Here is a 21,308-nt window from a genome sequence, read left to right on the forward strand (position 1 = left end):
TTTTAAAAAAATGTTGAAAATGGTTAATTTCATTGTTGAATGCCAATGACCTCAAATCTTTTGAGTCAGAATTAATGTTTCATGTTATAGCAAGCTCCTGCTAATTTCAGGAGAGGGGGGCAATTCTTGAAGAGGTTGACAATTGCGGGCAGAGATTTTTAAAGTAATTTTAATAGTTTCATCTTTTTTTAAAAAAACCCGATGAGCATGTTAACTAACTAACATAACAAAATGAATTTTGGGGAGAAATTGTTTAGCATCTTAACATTTTTAAGGCAATTAATGGCAAGGTGCTTACATGAATGCTAATATTTCCAAGCTCTGCCAAGATCCAACACGGCGACTAATCTAGATTTGGTGCCTTCTGTGCGTACAAGTGGGACAGTGCTTTCACTACGCAGTTATAGCATCCGGATACCCCTTTCATAATCATGTCTCCAACCTATGGCATCCTGGGATTTATAGTTCAGTAAGCGACTCCAAATTCTCTGCTAGGTTGCTCTGGTGCTGTAGTGCAGGGGAGCGAACCAGAGCACACTAGCAGAGAAATCTAAATCTCTCACTGAACTACAGATTCCAGGATTTCTTAGGATGGACCCACAGCAGTTAAAGTGCTATCATAGTGCTATAACTAGGTGGTGCAGGTACACTTATAAATACACCAACTGTTATGGTGCACAAGTTCTTCCAACAATAGTCTGTTCTATTTACAAGTCATTTTAGGCATTCTTTTAAAAAAAAAACACCATGTGTGTCCAGCTAGAGAGAAAAACTTACTTGGTTGTATCTTGGACATTACCTAAATAAAGAGAAGCAAGACAGTCTCGGATAATGCTTCCTGAAATGCAAATCCTGCTCTGGGGTGTAATTCTTCGCTAATTCATTCTTAAATTGGTAATTGAATCCATTTTCTTCTCACTGTGAGAAAGTTTTTTGACAACTGTGCAATTTTTAAAGACTCCCCAGTTCAGTACTTAAATCTTTGCAAAATTCACAACTGGGTTTTTTTTTTTAGTTCCAAGGTATAGCAGTGTTAGTCTGAAAAATCAATATGCAAAGGGATCTCGTAGCAGCTTTGAGACTAACTGAAAGAAAGAAGTTGGTAGCAGCAGGGACATAGCCAGGATTTTAGGAAGGGGGGGTCCAGGCTAAGTGCCACCATTATAATGGAGCTTGGGCGCAGCAGCGCAGAAACACGCACCATTCATTTTTCTAATGGAAGGGAGGGTCCGGATCCCAAGGACCCCCCCCCCCGGTACGTCCCTGGTAGCAGAAGCTTTCATAGACTTGAGCCTACTTCCTCAGATGCATATTTGTTTTTGGTACAAGAAACTGATGTGAGGGCGATCTGGCTGCGACATCTGTCACCACATTGATCACCAATGCAGAAAATGTTATGTTCTACACAGAAAATGCTACTTTCTATACAAAACAGCCACATGTGAATTTTGTGCATAATAAGTTCTGAACTGCGAATAGTCTTCAAAAAATGGCGTGGTTTTCAAAGACTTACTGGCAGTGGGAAGAAAATGGCTAAAATTGCTTCTTCCTTCAAGAAGAAAATTAGTGAAGAATTACATTCCCAGCGTGGGATGACATTAGAGAATCTTGTAATGGTGCCTTGTATTATTACAGCTGTTTGGCAATGACTCCTTTATTAGGTGGATTACTGGCTAATAACCCAGGAGATTTATCTGATGGCTCACTAGTGAACATGGATAGTGGCTCTCAACCTCTGGTCTTCCTAATATTTTGAGGTTCAGCTCTCAAAAACCCAAACTCTTGACTATGCTGACTGAAGCTGAAGTCCAGAAAACCTGGAGGACCAAAGGTTGAGAATTACTAGAGTAAGAGCTAATCTTCATGATGAGAATTTGCTCAGGACAGTGAAGACAACTAACTGTTGATGCAAATATGCAAAAATCCTCAGCAATGCACATAATGCACTTACACATTGACTAGCCCTAAGAGATGGTCTCATGATGAATAGAAATCTACTGTGAGCATTTTGATGGAGATATTATTTTTGCCATCAAAACACTCCCAATAGATTTTCGTTATTCTCTATGCCAGCGTGGCGTAGCGGTTTGGATGCTGGATTCTGGAGACCAGGATTTGATTCTCCGCTTGGCTATGAGATCCTTTGGTTGACCTTAGGTAAGTTACAGCCTCAGGGGAAGGCAATGGCAAATCTCTTCTAACCAAATCTTGCCAAGAAAACTCCAGGATAGGTTTGCCTTAAGTTGGAAATGACTTGAAGGGACACAGCAAAAACAACAACACTATTTTGTGCACAGAAATGTTGATTCCAGTGTAGAAAAAGCAGTGTTCTGTGCAAACGAACCAACCATGTGTGACTTTTGCACAAAATAAGTTCTGACCTGTCAAGATTCTCATCAGTCCAGGATTCTAATTGTCAGGGTTTCCATACACTCAAGAAACATATTTTCCAACCATTTCCCACATATATTCATATATTCTTTCCATCCCTTTTCTGCACTCAGCACAGAACCAGAGGCCTGGGTGGCAGCATCAACCAGCAACATGCCCATGCTCTGCAAATCCCAGCTAATGCGGTTGAGTAAGTGAGCCGTTTTCACTCCCCTATTATTTAATTAGAAAGTTAGCGCGCCTCTTGCTGTGTTTCCGCCATTCCCCCTCGCTCTAATGGATCTCGTTTTGCCTCATGCGGAACAGCAAACAGATGTAAAAGCAGAGACACACAGATGCACACAAGAAGCACACACAGCCCCATAAACAAACATGGCTGAGGGAGGGGGATGCAAACAGTAAACGCCAGGTGTGAGGCGCCTGCAAGACCGAGAAACCAGATCTGCTGGCTTCACCCACAGTCACTGGTACCTGGAAAAGAAGCCAACACTAAACCTTTTCCTGGTCTGCTTGCAATTCACAAGATAAACTCTAAGGGGCAAAGACTTCTTTCTTTGTTCTGCAAAAGGACATGCACTTTTATATAGCCAAGGTGGGCAACTATGGCAAGTCTGGGGGCTAGTTCTATGTCCCTGGACTCTCTGGAGGGCCACATGGACTACTAAGAAAAAACAGATAGATAGATAGATAGATAGATAGATAGATAGATAGATAGATCCCAGCATGGCTGGAATTGCACATTTGATTCTCAAAATGTTTGTTTTATCTTAAACATTACAACGTGGGCCTAATCTTCCCTGCAGAAATAATGCAGTTTGACACCGTATTGTTATGGCTCAGTGCTATGGAATCCTGGGATTTGTAGTCTGTTGAGCCACCAGAGAAAGTTGAATGTCTCACAAAACTAGGTACCCCAGAACAACATAGCATTGAGCCATGGCAGTTAAAGTGGTGTCAATCTGTATTATTGTTTCTATTTGGTTGGTGGAACAGACAGGGGAAGCTACAGGTTTGATAGCTCCTGTTCTTACTATCTCCATTTTAAATCACATTGACTTGAAGGTTATTAAAATTGGTTTTGATGCTGTAGGCTTTTTTCTTTTGTGACGCTGTTGCACTTTTATTCTCAAACTCAGATTGCTCCGAGCACCACTGAGGTGGAAGAGCAGCACATCACTTTAAAGATAGGGAAATAAAATAAAGCATCCCAGGCTTGTGGGACCCCAACATAACCTCCAGGGCTACCATACCTAGCAGAGCTTTGTCAGCAGCGGCACCCAACTTTCCCAAATTTTGGAATGTCCGCTGTTCGAAAATGTGTTGCTCTCCTCACTTTTGCTTGTCAGGAAGAAGTCAAACACATACCTATTTATACAAACTCCCAGGAAATAAGCATCTGTGGTTTCTTAGAGGTTTTCATATATATACTGATGCTATATCATTTTGTATTTACTGTATTTTTGCAGACATTTGTATTGTCTCATTTTAGACATTCATAATCTTTGGTTTTTAACTGTATTTTAGCAAACTGTTATTCATCCTGAATGCCTAAGAGAAAAAGTGGAAGATAAATCCAATTAATAATAGTATTATGCTTTGTATCTCTCAGCATTATCCTACAAGCCCACCTAACAGAGGTTTTTGATGCAAATACCAATGAATTAGTGTTTGAGACATAAGCACATCCATTGCCATTCTGCAAGACATCCTGCGGCATGAACCTCAGGCCATGTTGCTCACCCATTTTCTTTGTTACTTGTAGTTCTAGCCTGCTTTTCTCTTCTTCCCACCCCATTTTATCTTCACAATAACCCAGTGAAGTAGAGAAGGTGGAGAGAAAATGACTGGCCCAAGGTCACCAAAATGAGTTACATGGCTCCATGCCAAGCTGAATCCAGGACTCTTTTGATCCAATCTCACACTCAAATCATGCTGATAAATCAGTCTTGGTCTGTGAAGAGCCTAACCTGGGAGATGCACAGAAGGACAGGTTTGATCAGGATTTCAGGGACAGAGCACAGGTTGCAGGTTCAACCTTTGGCATTTCCAGACAGGGCCGGGAAAGACTTGGAGAACGTCTACTAGCCAGTGTAAAATGGGCTTCCCCCAACCTGGTATCCTCCAAATGTGGAACTTCAACCCACAGAACCTCGGATCATCAACCATGTTGGCTGGAGAGTTGAAATATACAGAGGTTCTTTGTGGTTCTCAAACACTGGTCCTCCAGGTATTTTGGAACTCAACTCCCAGAAGCTCCAGCCAGGATAGCCAATGGACAAGGAGTTTGAGAGTTAAAGTTCAAAACATCTGGTGGGTACCAGGTATAGATAGCACCGCCAACAAGGATGCAGAAAACCTTCATGGAAACCACAGGGGAAAAGAAAACCACATCTCAAGATCCTGGAAGATGGTGTTCATTGGTTTTACTTCAGCCAATAAAGACCATCATCTAGCTTGAAACCTCCCTTTTCTCTTATGGATCTCATTGGATGTTTGCCTGTTTTTGCTCTCTTATTTTCCCCTTCCCAAATTTCCATGAGAAATCTCATCAGCTTGGCCAGAACCACTTGGAGCTTCCCACAACATTCCTCAAACAATGCGCCCAAACGAGAGGACCGAATTCTCTTCTGACAACATCTCGGCCAACATGTGATGCCTATGATATTTTGGAAGAGTCAGTTCCTACATTTTGCGGCCTTCTCCCCCAGGCGATTGCTGCATTCCCTGCCATCCGATGGGTCCCATTTTGTCTCACCACTACCACCACCCTCTCCCATCTCATCCTTCATCCGAGGCCTAACCCACCCACAGTGGCACACCCATGCGAAGCAGAACAATCTTGATGACACAGCACTGTGGAGCTGAGTCTCTTCTTGCCTCGGGCTACAGCTGTTTCACTGAAGCACAGCCAATGTCTGTTCCCTCCTGGGCCTTCTCGGCAAACTCTCCCGGCTTATCTCCTCTCGCTATCTGGGTTTGTATGCCACACCCCATGGGGCACTATTGGACTTATTACACAGCTCCTGTTAATCATGGCAGCCAGGGAAAAAAGGGGAAGGAGGGAAGTTGGCAGACAGGAGGCAAGGTGCCACTGGCTAAAACAGGCCTGGGAAAGAAGGTCATTTTGGAGCAGGCTCTTCTGGTTCCTCGTCTGACTCAGCTTGGGTGCAAGAAGTTTCACGCAGGAGCAGTGCCAACATAAAACTCTGGGGGTAGTGAAACCTGGGATGGAGGAACTTGGCTCCACCTAGCTTGCCAGTGCTGGGATCCAATGGTCCTTGCACCAGGAAAGATGTTCCATGGATGGCTAACCACATGCACCATAGTGTACACCTTCAAGTTGCCTGTCAATATATGGTGGCCCCATAAATGACATAGTGTCTTTGCTCATTCCACAGCATCGTGGACAAATGGTCATCCTGCCTCTGCTTAAATACCTCCAGTGAAGAAGAACCCACCAAATCCTGAGGTCATATATTTATTTTGTTAGTGTTTATATTGGATCTCCTTTGGAACAGGGAGCTGTCTTTGACTTATGCCACTACATTAAAAGTCTCCTAGTAGTACTTGTAGGAAGACTTGTTACCTTTCAAGGAAGCTCAGTGCTAAAAGCTCCCAGCACCTCCTTCATGCTGCACCTAAAACTGCATCCTCCTCTTCCTCCTCCTCCTCCTCCTCCAATGCCACCGTGTTTAGCATGGCTTGACCACTGACTCACAGCCATTAGAGTTTAATCCCAGATGGGGGCGGGCCCCGGGACTTCTGTCAGCTCTCACAGCTCATCCTGCAACATGAGAAATAATCCCATCCAAGTGAGTGCCCCTGAGGATGTGCAAAGTGCCTGTTTCATACCAAAGAAGAAGCAAAGCCAGTCTCTATGCTTAAAATTCACAGCCACAGCCTTCAGGAAGGGCTGTACCTCAGTCCATCTTTCCATCCCTCAAGAAACGAACCACCTATTATGATCACTTACAGTTTGTCCAAGGATTTGAAAGCATGTTGATTTAAGACTCATCACCCAGCCTTTTTCCCAGGGCACAGAAAAGGTGACAATTTTCCTTGTGCCCTTTATGTCAGCAGCAAAAAACAACAACTATTGGCAAGGACTCTAAGTGTTCCTGTTTTGACCAATGCGAAACTCAAGCAGCATAGAAAGAAAGTCTATTTCCCCAGGTTCTTGGCAGGGTTGGGCATTTAGACTCAATCCTTCCAAGATCAAGGTTAACTGTTGCACCAGTCCGGCATGTAGACACAATGTTGAAACCCCATTTCCCTCACTCAGCAGATCTCACACCCGGCGGAGGAACAAACCCAACCTCTGAAGCAAGGAGATGACGGATCCAGCCGAATCGCCCACCCAGATGGCAGAGAAAACATTTCACCTACTGAGCTAAACTTTCTGGAAATTTCAGAGCCATGGGAGTTGGTAGGGAGGACTCTGTTTTCCTATTTTTAAAAAGGACATTTTCAGAAAAACCGTTTTTAGAAATAACGTGGGGACAGAGTAAGTATATAAACAATATGCCTTAAATATGTTATACATCATTTTAACAGAAAATATACCGCAACATATTTCCCCCTGATTTTCTAGAAGAATAGGCTTTGGAGGGGAGACTTTTTTTGCTGAATTTTGGAGGTTCCCCCCCCTAGGATTTCAGATCTCTTAGATAGCCAGCAAGACATAGCATTTTAAGTGTTGGACTATGACCCTGGAGACCAGGGTTCGATTCCCAGCTCGGCCATGAAACCCATTGGGTGACCTTGGGCAAGTCACATGCTCTCAGCCTCAGAGGAAGGCAATGGCAAACCTCTTTTTGCCTACAAATCTTGCCAAGACAATCTCTTGATTTTTACCTTACACCTTAGGGGCGCCGTAAGTCGGAAACAACTTGAAGGCACACCACCCCAACAAAGTCCCAGCTAGGAGAGAGTCCACTGATGTGACACAAAATGGCACACCTCAGCAGTCACTCTGGCTCTAAAGCCCTCCCATAGATCCTTCTACCTTCTCATATGAAAAGAGGAATGGGCAACCAGGAGCTTGGAGAAGTAGATGTTGGGAGGAAGAGGATGACAATTCCCAGAATCTTGCTGTGAATGCAGGATTCTGGGTGTTATCAACCAAAATTAAATGCATCTGAGGAAATAGACTGAAGTCTACAAAAGCTCATGCTACCAACTTCTGCATTTCAGTTAGTCTCCAAGGTGCTACAAGATCTCTCTACATACTGATTCTACAGTACTAACACAGCTATATCTTTGAATTAATCCAAAAGTAAAGTTACCTTTCCAAGCTATGGAGAAGCCCACTTACAAAACGTATGACAGGGTGGCCTAAAGTAACCTCATCGCAACGCCCAAATGAAAAACATTTTATCCAGATCTGCCATGAGATTCTTCAGCTTCACTTCTGCCATTTTATGGCTCTTAATTACTACATTTCTTGACATTCAGCTGCTTTATTGTTTTTCTTTTTTAAGGTGTTTTTTCTGGACTAATTTATGACCAGTATATAGGTTTTTATGATGTTTCTTAAATGGTTTAAAGCACTTACAGTTTGTGGTGGTGGTAGTGTTTTTCACTGGTTGCAAACAACTTTTGCAGATCCAGAAGTGGCATGCAAATTCTTAAACAAACTCTTTCCATGGAAGCCAGTCTTGGCATCTCTTTGAGACAAAGGACCTCTTCATGCAGTCATTTTCATTTTGTGCAATACACAACCACATTACACAGTTAGGATGGCTCCAGATATTCCAGGACTTCAGCTCCCAGCATCCCCCATCACTAGCTATGCTAGCAAGTGGTTCACAAGAGCTGCATCCGCACCGCCAGAAATAATCCAGTTTGACACCACATTAACTGGCATGACGCAATGCTATGGAATTCTGGGAATTGTAGTTTTGTGAGACATTTAGTCTTCTCTGTCAGAGAGCTTTGGTGCCACAGCAAACTATAATTCCATAGCACTGAGCCATGGCACTTAAAGTTGTGTCAACCTGGATTATTTCTGCAGTGCAGATGTAACCAAGGAAGATGGAAAGATAGCAAACAGATTGATATCTACATGGAAATCCATTTAGCCAAAAAAAACAAAAAAAACAGATAAAGCAAGATGGAGCATAGGTTCCCAGCAAACATGCTTACACTTCTACAGAACATCAGCAAAGAGAGATGCCTTTCTGGTTTGACAGGCTCAGGCTTTAGTTCTTTGTATACAACTGATATTAATCCCAGAACTCGTGTGAACAGCTAGAGGCCCTTTCATGCTACACAACTATAGCACTGCGGTTTCATTTTAACAACCCCTGGCATCCTGGGGTTTGCAGTCTGAGGAGGCACTAGAGCTCTCTGGCTGAGAATTCTAAGTACACCACTCCAAACTGCAATTCCCAGGATCCCACAGGATGCTGCCAAGGCAGTTAAATGTAGAATGATTCTTTGCAATGATCCTGCTTGCATATTGTGCAGCATGAAATGGCCCCAGAGCTAGCCAAGATATTAGACATATGTGAGATATCTCTGTCTTCCACAACCCTAACACCTTGGTGTATTCTGATATGCAACACCTTTCCTTGCACCCATTCCCATGAAAGGTAAATAAGAGGACTGCCTCTCTCTTTTTAAAACATAGCCCACACTGAAGGTGCCAGAGATGCCTGCAACCCTCCTTTCCCAAACGTTTTCCATCTTTGCACCTTGAAGCATCCAAAGAGGCCACATAACCAGGTAGAAACTCCAGAAAGGAAAGGATGCATGTTGCAACAGCAATTGCAAGAAGCATATCCGTTCAGGGCTGTGCATCTGACTGCACTAAAGGCAATTTGGCGGAACAGGTTTTTCGCTTTGTTTTTAAAGGGGGGTGTCTATTACCCCTTTTATGACAACATATCCCTTTTATCTCCACATAAGAGGAAGAAAGCAAACATTGTAATAAGGAGAGTCAGGCAAACAGCAGAAGCGGAGAGTGTCATAAAAAGAAATATATATATCCGTGTTGAACTGGTGTACGTTAACCATGTTAGAGGAAGGGGTGAAGAGAAAAGCTGTAAAAGGGCCTGTTAATTCCTCCTCCATTGGACTGGTGACTGAAGGCAGCTCCATTCTCCCCAGAAAACCCTGGCAGGGATGGGATGTGCAACCAAGTGTTATGTATATGAGCAAAAGAGAGAGAAAAGGAAGAGAAAAGGGATAGAGAAAGATATGGAGAACTCACTACACTGAAGAATTAATGTAGTTTGACACTGCTTTCACTGCCATGGCTCAGTGTGATGGAAAACATTTCCAAATGCTTGACCATAGAGTCACCAGACTCAAGCTGAGATCCCCCATTGCTCCAACATAGGCTGAATCTGCACTGCAGGAATAATGCTGTTTGACCCCGCTTTATCTGACATGGCTCAATACTATGGAATGCTAGGATTTATAGTTTCATGAGACATTTAGCCTTCTCTATCAGAGAGTTCTGGTGCCACAGCAAACTACAATTCCATTGCATGGACCCATGGCACTTAAAATGGTGTCATACTGCATTGATACTGCAAGATCGTCTGAATGATCCTCTTCCTCTTGCTAGGCAAGATTTCCAGAACCTATGATTTGACAAGTAAATACACTATGTATACACACACAACCAACCACCATGCTTTTGTGGTTAACTGGCACAACTCTTGGCTACAGGATTCTGCCAAAGCAAAGACCTCTTTGACCAGAAGTGCCATGCATGCATTCCTTGATATAAGAGGATGGGTGTATGTGCTTGTGTTGGAAGTAACACACAAGGCCAGACTTTAGGAAGCAGTCAGTACAAAGTAGCATGTTACTTACAATTAGTTATTTTTGCTATGAACAACTGCCAAACATTCACACTCAAGCAGTAATATGAAGGCCCAACCATTCCTTTCTCCCAGAAAGAGAACACAAAAGTGGTGTTTCTCATTGCAAGGGCCTGCCCCTAAACCTGACCTGGAAAAAAACCCAAGCCATGCATGAGACCTAAAAAAGCCTTGCAGTGCTCCAAGATTTCTCCAGTTATAGTAGTTGACAGAGCTAGTGTAACTGGTTTGGCCCACCATTCATAAAGAGAGAGAGAGCTGGAAGTATGTTGGCAGAGCTAAAGAGAAGGTCTGCCTGGAATAAAAGAGTTGTATAAGATAAGATAGCAATGTTTTCAGTTATACAGCGTATGTATTTAGGAGGGAAAGCAGAGCCAGTGTGGTGTAGTGGCTTGAGCTTTGGACTACAACTATGGGAGACCAGGGTTCAAATCCCTGCTTGGCCATGGAAACCCATTGGGTGACCCTGAGCAAGTCACACTCTCTCAGACTCAAGATGAAGGCAAACCTTCTCTGAACAAATCTCACCAAGAAAACCCTATGATAGGTTTGCTTTGTAGTCACCATAAGTCAGAAATTACTTGAAGGTACACAACAATAATGTAGGAGGGAACAAAATGGGTAAATTCTTTTTGTCATGATTTTGCATCCAACCCGTTGTTTGTTTGTTTGTTTAAGATGGCATTTAAATGTTGCAGTCCTGCAATCAAGTCCTGCACAGGCACCTTAATGGATGCATGGAGATTTTGGGACAGTGCATGTGCCAAACTGAATACACAAGTTGCTCTGCTGCAGTTAAAATATCTGTATTGGGACTTAAACTGTGGTTGTTTTGGCAATATTCAATTATAGTTCACCCCACAGAACCTAGGAAGAGGTACACTATGTGCCAAATTTAATACAAACATTGCTCTGTTGCAGTTAAAATATATGTATTGGGACTTAAATTGTGATTTTGTTGGCAATATTCGATTATAGTTCACCTCACAGAACCTAGGAAGAGGTACACTACGGCTTCCCAATAAATTGTAGAGCTATCACGTAAGATATTCCTATCCACAGAACACAATGGGAATGTCATCATTAGCACTTCCAGGAGGCTTCCCAGAGCACTGTTAAGGTTTTGGGGGGCATGCACACACAGACTGGGATGTGGGGTGTAAATAAAAGAATACATTCTGCCCCATAGCTCATTTTAGGGGGGCAGCAGGCAATCCTGTTGGGATTGGATCATGGAGCCCTAGCAGTCAAGTTTCATTATTTCGACGGTGTTGATGCACCCTCTCTCTCCTATGGAATCCTGGGATTTGTAGTTCGGTGTGGTTGCCAGCCTACTCTGGTGCCTCACCAAACTACGCATCCCAGGATTCTACAGTACATCAGGAGCACGTAGCACAGTGAGTTACAACCAGAGAGAAAGCAACAGGAGAGAAAGCTAACAACCTGTCTTTCAAAGTAGATAATGAGCAGCACAGCTAATTATTTTCGCTGTGGAAGAAGCCTCCCAAGCTCTGGATGCAACGCTAGAATTACAAGTCCAATGAATATGTGGTTTTAATCATGGGAGTCTGGGGGAGGAGGAATGATGAGTCGATGTGGCCTTAACTTCTCATCTAGACTTCCAAAAGGCACTGGGAATGTGGCCAGTGCCTACTGCTGAAGGCTGATATCTGTGTGTGCCTGCCTTCAAGTCACCTGTCTTATGGAGACTCCACACATTTTATAGGATTTCTTAATCCAGGAATCTGCAGAGGTTGTTTTGACACTTCCGTCCTCTGAAATAGAGGCTGATATTCATTGGCGACCCCCCCATCCAAGTATTAAACCAGGGATTCCATGTTCAGACAGGATCTAGCACCTTTAGGGTATTCAGGCCCTGCTGAGAAAGGGCACCAATCCTATTATGAAATGAACAGCAGAATTAGCACTGAATCTAACTGTAATGCAGCTGCACCCTGATGCCATAATAGCACGGCCCCATGAAGCATTTGGCTTAACTCCTGAACCTTTGTCCACAACTGAAACAAAAGCTAAGAAGACGTTTCTTACACTTCCTCATAATCCTTTTGTGTTCCTCATACCTCTTTCAGCCTTCAGGCTCTTGCAGTTTCCCACACTGTCAGTACTTCGACTGTAACCTCCTTGGGGCAGAAACCCGCCATTTTTCTTGTGCCTCTTCAAGCACCATGTACATTGGTGGTGCTGCACAAATACGAAACATCAGCAGAAGGGATTTTAGGGGGGGTTGCTTTGTAGCAAGAACAATTTTATGTCATGCTTAGGCTGGATGTACTTCAATGCTTTGCTCCTCTGAAATTTTTAGAGTGCATGTCTGCATGTAGAAAGAACCATGTTTAAAAAATCTGCACATGCTTGCACAGAAAAAACAACAGGCAAAGACACTCACTCAAATGTGTCAAAGAGACCCACATTTCAAATGCCAAGTCTCTCTCGGGTGCAGCTATTGGTGAACGTGTCTGTCTGTCAAGGCTCCCATTTCAGCGACAAATCTCGACTCACAGAAACAAAACCGAACAGGAATGTTTCTGGAATACAAACATGACATTCTTTCTGCTCTTGAAAACACACAATATTCCCAGAAAGCCTGCTTGCAAAATATTGTTTCTTTTTTGCCCTGGCAAAGAGGAGAAGACAGGCAAGAAAAATGGAATGTTTGTGCATTTGCGTGTGCAAAGTGTTTTATTAATTCATGTAGTAAATCAAGGTTGGGGTGGCCCTTCAGAAGATATTGGACTCCATTTCCCATCATCCTCAGCAGCAAACCCAGTGGCTGGGAATGATGGGAGTTGGGCTCTATTAACGGACAGAGGGTCAAAGGTTCTCCAAGCTCTGCAGGGAAGGAACGAATATTCAGGGAAAGGAAATGCCCAGCCGGAAATTTCATTCAACACAGATTTCATTCTTCTTTCAGCTTTTTGGAAGACATCTGCCCAGGGTTTGGGACATCCCACACTCAGATTTCACGAAGTGTCAGGTCAACATTTCAGGGCTCAAATTTCTGATTTCCATGCATCCGACCACAAAAAAGTAACATCAGTTGGAATAATCCACCCCATTCCTCATCTCAGTTTTGGAGATGTTTACAGTCTGGGGCAACCTTCCACCCACCCATAGTAAATATTGATCTGTTATTCTCCGATCACCCCCTTTCACTACACAATCTGGTCTACTGAGTTGGCGCGAATACTAGGGACTAGCAATACTCTCCAAACAAAACTTCCCCATTGCATCCAAAACAATTGCTTCCTCCCCATAGACACAACGCCTCCTGGATTCTTGCTGCAAGATAGGGTTAAAACCTGCCATCATGTCTCTGAACCTCCCTGTGCTTCTGCTTCTCTCTTCCCTCCTTGGAAGTCACTGGCTAGTGCTTCTATGCTTGGGAGACCTCAACATCTTTCTACTGAGCCAAGTCCTGGTTCTTCTGGGCCTTTCTCCGGGCCTGGATTCAGGCTGCCCCCTGCTGTATCAGCAACACCATTGCCAAGAACCAGACCAGGATGCCTCTTTACCAGCTGCCAGCTCCAATGGGCATGGAAAAGCCAGTCCTAAAAAGCCAGCCCGAAAAGGGATACATGGCATGGGTGCCCACCACAATCCCTTTTCAGACCCAACTCTAAACCGAAGGGATCTCCCACAATTTATTCTCTATTCTCTCAAGCTGATGCCCATGTCATGAGTTCCTGGGTACAAACCATCCTTGGCAAAGTCAGTTCTCTGCCTCCACTAGGCATCGGCTGTAAAAAGCAGCTGCATCTTTCCAGTTGCATCTCCCTCCCCCCAAACCCACAAAGAGTTTCTTCTCCAAAAAGCAGTCTTTGCACCCCTAGAAAACCACCTGGCATTGCAGATAAAGCAGCAGTAACATGTATCCAGAGATGGCACATATGCCAGGATGAACCAAGATTCAAGAGTCCAATCCCTCCTCCCAAAATGCCAAAGAACTCAGAGTCTACTATGCATGTTCTGTTAACATCATTGATTCCATATTGGTTGGACATCTCCATCTCTCAGCTCCATGACATCTCATGGTCTGACAAGTCCACCCTTCCCATCCCCAAATCTGGATTAACACCAAGATGGCAAAAACCCAAGGAAAAATGTCCGGCTGTTCCTTGGAAAGAGTTGGCAACCATGGCCCCTGACCTGCTCAGGAGATTTTGGAGAGGCAACCATCTGCATCCAAAAAAGGGGCCACTGAGAGTCCTTCCAGAGAGTAGTAAAGGAAAGGTAATAGAGGGATCTGGAGATCACATCTGTTGTTATCCCATCCATGCCCACGAGATCCCCTCCCAACCATGGCACTGGGGCATAAAGGTGGCAAACTTGCCAGTGTGTGTCTGTGCCATCCTTGGCAAGGGGAGATGCTGGCACTGCTCAGGGCACCAAGATCACATCCTATTTTCCCCCTGTTCACAAGATGGAGCCATTTGGTTCAACATGCAAGACATTCTCTAGTACCCAACTATTATTATTATTATTATTATTATTATTATTATTATTATTATTATGGCTCCTGCTTGTTCAGAACAGAGACCCATAGTGGCTACACCAGTCCTTCCCTCTATAGACCAAGTGCAAGGGATCCTAGCTAGGAATGGGTGCAATTTCTTTTTGAAGAGGCTTCCATGAAAGTCACCCAGCCTTGGTTTCTGGAAAAGAAAAGGTTGCCTGGGGATTCTGGATGGATGGATGCCCTATAGCAACTGGGTCCCTATAGCAATTAGGTGCCCACTTCTCCTTCGGTCTCCAGCCCAGTCAAACCAGTTAGTCTCCAGTTTGGCTCCATGACTTGCTCCCCATCTCATCCTGCTCCATTGAGAAGTCATAGAGAGATATAGGGTGGCTCTAGACTGGGGAAGCGATCCAGGTTGAGGCCCCTTTCTCTGCCCTGGCTCCCTGCTATGGAATTCTGGGAATGGGAGTTTGTTGGGGCACCTTAAAGTGGCCTCAGATTGGATCAGTTCCCTAGTCTAGAGCCAAGCCCCAGCCCTGATGCCACGGAAGAGAACACGCGAGTGGCCGACCCGACCCGCAAGCCCCCCGCCGCCTCCCGACGTTGTCTCTCACCTGGGAAGGGTCCGAGGGCCGCCAAGCAGAGCCCCGCCGCCCACCAGCCCTGCAGCCAGCCTCGCCTCCCGGAGGCAGCCATCGGAGACCTTTGCAGAGACTCAGAGACCGAGAGAGAGAGACCGAGTTCCTGGGCTTGGTCCCGGTCACTTCAAGCTCCGCATAAGGAGAGTCCGGTCCAAAAGGAATGCAAGGCGGGGAGGGATGCCTTTTTTTTGGGGGGGGGGAAGTATATGATCCACTGGAGGCCCCCCGAAAGAAGTTTTCCTCGGAAGGAGTTGGCGGTCAAGGGGTCCTGTGTCTCCCCCCAAAAGTGGCCCAGAGACCTCCCTCCTGGAGCCTCTTCGGGGCTGCTTCACACCGGATCCCGGATCCCAAGCATCGCCTCCCGAGGCTGAGAGAGTGTGCCCTTTCTCCTCCGGCAGCCAAATCCCGGATCGCCTTCTCTCCAAGGGCTGGAAGCCTAAAAGAAAGCGAGGCTTCTCCTTCTTCTCTCCCGCCCTCCTTTCCTTCCTTCCTTCCTCTTTCCTTCTTTCTCCTCCTTCTCTTTCTCTCCAGCCGATCCTGGCTCGCGGAGCCTCTGGGCGACGAGGGTGGCTCTCTCCTCCCTCCTTTTTTTGCGGCAGAGAGATCTAGTGGATCCTCACTGCCTCCCTTTTATTTTATTTTATCTTTTTGGCAGGGAAGAAAAAGCAGAGATCCAGTCAGGTCCTCGGTCTGCTAGATGGGCTCCTCGCCTCCTTTCCTTTAGAAGAAAAGAGATCCAGTCGGTCCCCACGTTGTGCTAGATGGATCCTTCTGCCTCCTTGTTTTTGGGGGTGGGTGGGAAAGAGTGATCCCCCTTGCTCTACTAGATGGGTGGTGGAGATCGAGTCGGTCCAGTAGTTTGCTGGCGGGACAAAGGAGATCCAGCCGGTCCCCGCGATCTCCTACACAGATCCCTCTGCCTCCTTTTTTGGGGGTAGGGAGGGAAGACAGCTAGTGATCCCCTTGGTCTTCCGGTTGGATCCTGGGTGGATGGATGGATGGGAGGGGAGAGCGAGTCGGTCCACCAGTTTGCTGGGGAGAGAAAGGAGATCCAGCCGGTCCTTCCGATCTGCTAGATGGGTGGCCCTAGAGAGCGAGTGGGTTTCCCCCTCCGGTCCGCTGGGTGGGTCCTCCGGCCTCCTGCCTTGCTTTGGGGAGGGGAGATCGCGTGGATCCCCTGGGCTGCTCAGAGGGCCTCCGGGCCAGGGCTGCCAGGCTCCATGTCTCGCCAAGAGGCTGCGAAGCAGAGGCGGCTCTGGGCTGCAGCATCCGCGCCCAGCAGAGCCAGGAGCAAAGAAGAAGCAGAAGGAGAAAGAGAAGGAGAAGCAGCAGGGCTCCTTCCTTCCTTCCCTGCTTCCTTCCTTCCCTCCTTCCCTCCCTCTGCCTGCCTGCCTTCCTGCCCTCCTTCCTCGCTGCGCGCCCCCGCCCCACGCGCGCTCCCTCTTCCTCTCGGACGCGCGCCTCGGCCACCCGCGGCCACGCCTCCCCCGCGGTGACGTCACAGCCCGGCCAGCCAATGGCGAGGCGCATGCGGGGTTTGGAAAAAAGGGAGGCGTTCACCCTTTCCTGGCTGGGCATGGAATGCCTGTCCTCCTTTTCCCGGACGTGTCCTCCACCCTCAAGCCCCCGGTGTCCGGGAAGGAAGGAGGCAAGCGTCCCAAACGCCCTCCTTTGGAACAGAACTAAGGAACGGAGATGGATTGGGACAGGAGCAGCTTTGTCTTGAACTTTGGGGGACGTACTAAAACAAAGGACAGTCTTTGCCCATAAGGAAACATTGGAGATGCTCCCTCTGTTTCCCTATGGACAAGTCATTCCCAATGTTTCCCTATGGGAGAGCAATTCCCCAGTGATTCTCTATGGGCAAGTATGGTTTCTCTATGGGCAAGTACTGTGCCCTTGGCCATAGGGAAACATTGGGGATTAGTTACCCATAAGGAAACATCTCCAATTCTGCTGCCCCCCCCCCCCTCCCCCGCTCCAATAAAATAACAATAACAAAAAAAATCGGGACTCCAGGCTGCTGCCAATTGACCAGAAGGATACAATGAAAAACATCCCAAGAGAAAGTGTTAACACTGAATTAAAACATTTTGCAGCATTGAAACAAAAGTTTCACTTTTCAGGAGCTTCGTTCCGTTTCTTTTCTCGAAGTCCCAGGAGCTGACTCTTGCAAGCCAGAAAAAAAAGTAACTTGTCCAAGGCCTTCCTCGTTTTCTGCCTTTTTCTGTCCTTCTTTTCATCCCTTGCTCACTATTGCTCTCTTGCCTTTCCTCTCCCTTGCAAGTGAAGCACATCGCATTGAAAGTGCTATAATCCTGCAGTGTGGAGACTTGCTCCTGGTCCTTGTGTCTGTGGTCCAGAACACATGGCAGAAATAACTCAGTCTGAGGCTACTTTAACCACCATGGCTCAATGCCAGGGAATTCTGGGAACTGTCGTTTGGGGAGACTTTGAGCCTTCTCTCTGTTAAATTGAGAGTTATCTATAACATCTCTCAGAGAGCTCTTGTGCCACAATAAACTACAGTTCCCACGATTCCCTGGCACTGAGCCTGAGCAGTTAAAGTGGTCTCAAACTGGGTTATTTCTGCAGTGTGTTTGGGACCTGTGTCTCTTCTGTGAGTTGTTCTGATGTTCTTGGTGAGTAACCTTTTAAAGCAGATGTGTGACAAACCCAAATGCCAATTCTGTCTCCATTTCCACTCTGGCAATACTGCATTAGGACCTAATGCCATGCACATCCCTATGGGCAAGTATTCCCCAATGTTTCCCTATGGGCAAGTATTCCCCAATGATTCTCTATGGACAAGTATTACCCAGTGTTTCCCTATGGGCAAGTATTCCCCAATGTTTCCCTATGGGCAAATATTCCCCAATGATTCTCTATGGGCAAGTATTCCCCAATGATTCTTTATGGGCAAGTATTCCCCAATGATTCTCTATGGGCAAGTATTCCCCAATGTTTCCCTATGGGTAAGTATTCCCCAATGATTCTCTATGGGCAAATATTCCCCAATGATTCTTTATGGGCAAGTATTCCCCAATGTATGGGCAAGTATTCCCCAATTTTTCTATGGGCAGTATTCCCCATGTTCCATGGGCAAGTATTCCCCAATGATTCTCTATGGGCAAGTATTCCCAATGGTTCCCTAGGGCAAGTTCCCAATGTTTCCCTATGGGTCAAGTATTATGCCCAATGATTCTCTATGGGCAATATTCCCAATGTTTCCTATGGGCAAGTATTCCCCAATGTTTCCCTATGGGCAAGTATTCCCCAATGATGCCTAGGACAAGTATTACCCAGTATTTTCCTATGGGCAAGTATTGCCCCATGTTTCCACTATGGGCAAATATTTCCCCATGAATTCTCTATGGGCAAGTATTCCCCATATTCTTTATGGGCAAGTATTCCCCAATGATTCTCTATGGGCAAGTATTCCCAATGTTTCACTATGGGTAAGTATTCTCCAATGATTCTCTATGGCAAATATTCCCCAATGATCTTTATGGGCAAGAGTATTCCCCAGGATGCCCAGGGGCAAGTATGCCCCAATGATTCTCATGGGCAAGTATTCCCAATGGTTTCCCTATGGGCAAGTAATTCCCCAATGATTCTCGATGGGAAAGTATTCCCACCCAGTGTTCCCTATGGGCAAGTATCCCCAATGTTCCTCTATGGGCATATTTCCCATGATGTCCTATGGGCAAATAAAAAAAAAAAATAGTCCCCAATGTTTCCCTATGGGCAAGTATCCCCAATGTTTCCCTATGGGCAAGTATTCCCAATGATTCTCTATGGACAGTATACCCGTATTTCCCTATGGGCAAGTATCCAATGTTGCCAGGGGCAAAATTCCCCAATGATTCTTTATGGGCAAGTATTCCCCATGTTCTTTATGGGCAAGTATTCCCCAATGATGCTCTATGGGCAAGTTCCCCAATGTTTCCCTATGGTAAGTATTCTCCAATGATTCTCTATGGGCAATATTCCCCAATGATTTCTTTATGGGCAATGTATTCCCCAATGTTCCTATGGGCATATTCCCCAATGATTCTCTATGGCAAGATCCCCAATGTTTCCTATGGGCAAGTATTCCCAGATTCTCTATGGGCAAGTATTCCCCAATGTTTCCTCTATGGGAAGTATCCCCAAGTTTCCCTATGGGCAAGTTTTCCCCAATGTTCCCTATGGGCAAGTATTCCCCAATGTTTCCTATGGGCAAGTATTCCCCAATGATTCTCTATGGCAAGTATTCCCCAAGTTTCCCATGGGCAGTATTCCCCATGTTTCCTATGGGCAAGTATTCCCCAATGTTTCCCTAGGGCAAGTATTTCCCAATGATTCTCTAGGGCAAATATCCCCAATGCCTTATGGCACAAGTATTCCCCAATGTTCCCTATGGGCAAGTATTCCCCAATGTTTCCCTATGGGCAAGTATTTCCCAAGTTTCCCTATGGGCAAGTATTCCAATGATCTCTATGGCAATATTCCCCAAGTTCCCTAGGGCAAGATCCCCAATGTTCCCCTATGGGCAAGTACCCCAATGATTCTCTATGGGCAAGTATTCCCCAAATGTTTCCCTAGGGTAAGTATTCCCCAATGATTCTCATGGCAAAATTTCCCCAAGATCTTAGGCAAGTATCCCAATGTTCTTATGGGCAAGTTATCCCCAATGGTTCCTATGGGCAAGTATTCCAATGTTCCCCGTGGGCAAGTATTCCCCAATGTTTTCCCTAGGGCAAGTATTCCCCAATGATTCTCAATGTCAAATATTATTCCCCAATGTTTCCATATGGGCAAGTATTTCCCAATTTTCCCCTATGGGCAAGTATTCCCCAATGATTCTCTATGGGCAAGCATTCCCCAATGTTTCCCTATGGGCAAGTATTCCCCAATGTTTCCCTATGGGCAAGTATTCTCCGGGGTTCATACACTTGCTCATCTCTCATGGTGATATATGCCAGCATTTGCCAGCAATCCCTTTCTGTATTCATCATAGGACAAAGAAGTCAGTCTGTGCATGAAAGACAAAAAAGCCGCAAACCTGACATTGGAAAGCATGGCACAGTTGTGGCTTTGACTTTGACTTTTGCAAAATTTGATTATTTTGTCATGTTGATTCATACCTTCTCTCTAGGAACCTCTAGGTCCTCCAACACAACTCTGCCAGAAATCGATCATATAGTTGTGCTGAAGAACACCAGAAGTTCCTAGAGAAACTGCTTCTCTAGGCATTTGTAGACGATCCTCCAGTACAGTGGTACCCCGGGATACGAACGCGCCGCGATACGAAATTTCCGGGTTACGAAAAAAAAAAATTAATTAATTATTTCCGGGTTACGAAGGTTTCCCCGGGTTGCGAAAAAAGCCGGCGCTATTTTAAATGGAGCCGCGGCGGAGCCGCGGCTTTTCCCCCATTAGCGCCTATGGGGATTCGGCTAACGAAAGACTTCCGGGTTACGAAAATGGCGCCGGAACGAATTAATTTCGTAACCCGGGGGTCGACTGTATGATTATATGATCAACTTCTGGCAGATATTGACCATAGAGTAGCATTGGAGATTCTTAAGTGTTTATCACACTGGGGCTAGTTTCGGCATTAAAGAGAGATGAAAGGTCATTTAAAGCATCCCGCAAATAAAGCGAAAATGGCGAGTAGTTGCGCGACATAAAGTGATATTGGAAATGCATTGTCGCTGAAATCCCAAAAGGAAAAAAGATGCATGTTGATGCAGGAACTGATTTAGTATATTTTCAGATGTTTTTATTTGTGTGCCGAATGCTTTGAATGTTTTTATCTGTTGTAAATTGCCCCAGGGCTCTGGTGGGTTGGGAGGTGATACATATTTGCTATTCATTAACTAACTAATGAATTAAGATGAGAGTCCTGTCCCCAAACATTGGTGGAGCATAAAGCTCTGTTGGCATACATAAACAGACGGAGTCCAAATCCAAGGGAGGAAT

At 45.4% G+C, this 21,308-nt stretch overlaps 1 protein-coding gene across 1 annotated transcript in view; it reads right to left on the bottom strand.

The window, feature by feature from the left end:
- The window catches only part of NECTIN1 (nectin cell adhesion molecule 1), a 192,637-nt gene extending 175,893 nt beyond the window's left edge, over positions 1-16,744 (bottom strand). Inside the window, 1 exon segment of the mRNA XM_042474190.1 lies at positions 15,315-16,744. Within this exon segment, the coding sequence (XP_042330124.1) occupies positions 15,315-15,396 (82 nt within the window). The 5' untranslated portion in view covers positions 15,397-16,744.
- Between the last annotated feature and the right edge of the window lie 4,564 nt (positions 16,745-21,308).

This window comes from Sceloporus undulatus, chromosome 6 (genome assembly GCF_019175285.1).
Source record: "Sceloporus undulatus isolate JIND9_A2432 ecotype Alabama chromosome 6, SceUnd_v1.1, whole genome shotgun sequence".
NCBI lineage: Eukaryota > Metazoa > Chordata > Lepidosauria > Squamata > Phrynosomatidae > Sceloporus > Sceloporus undulatus.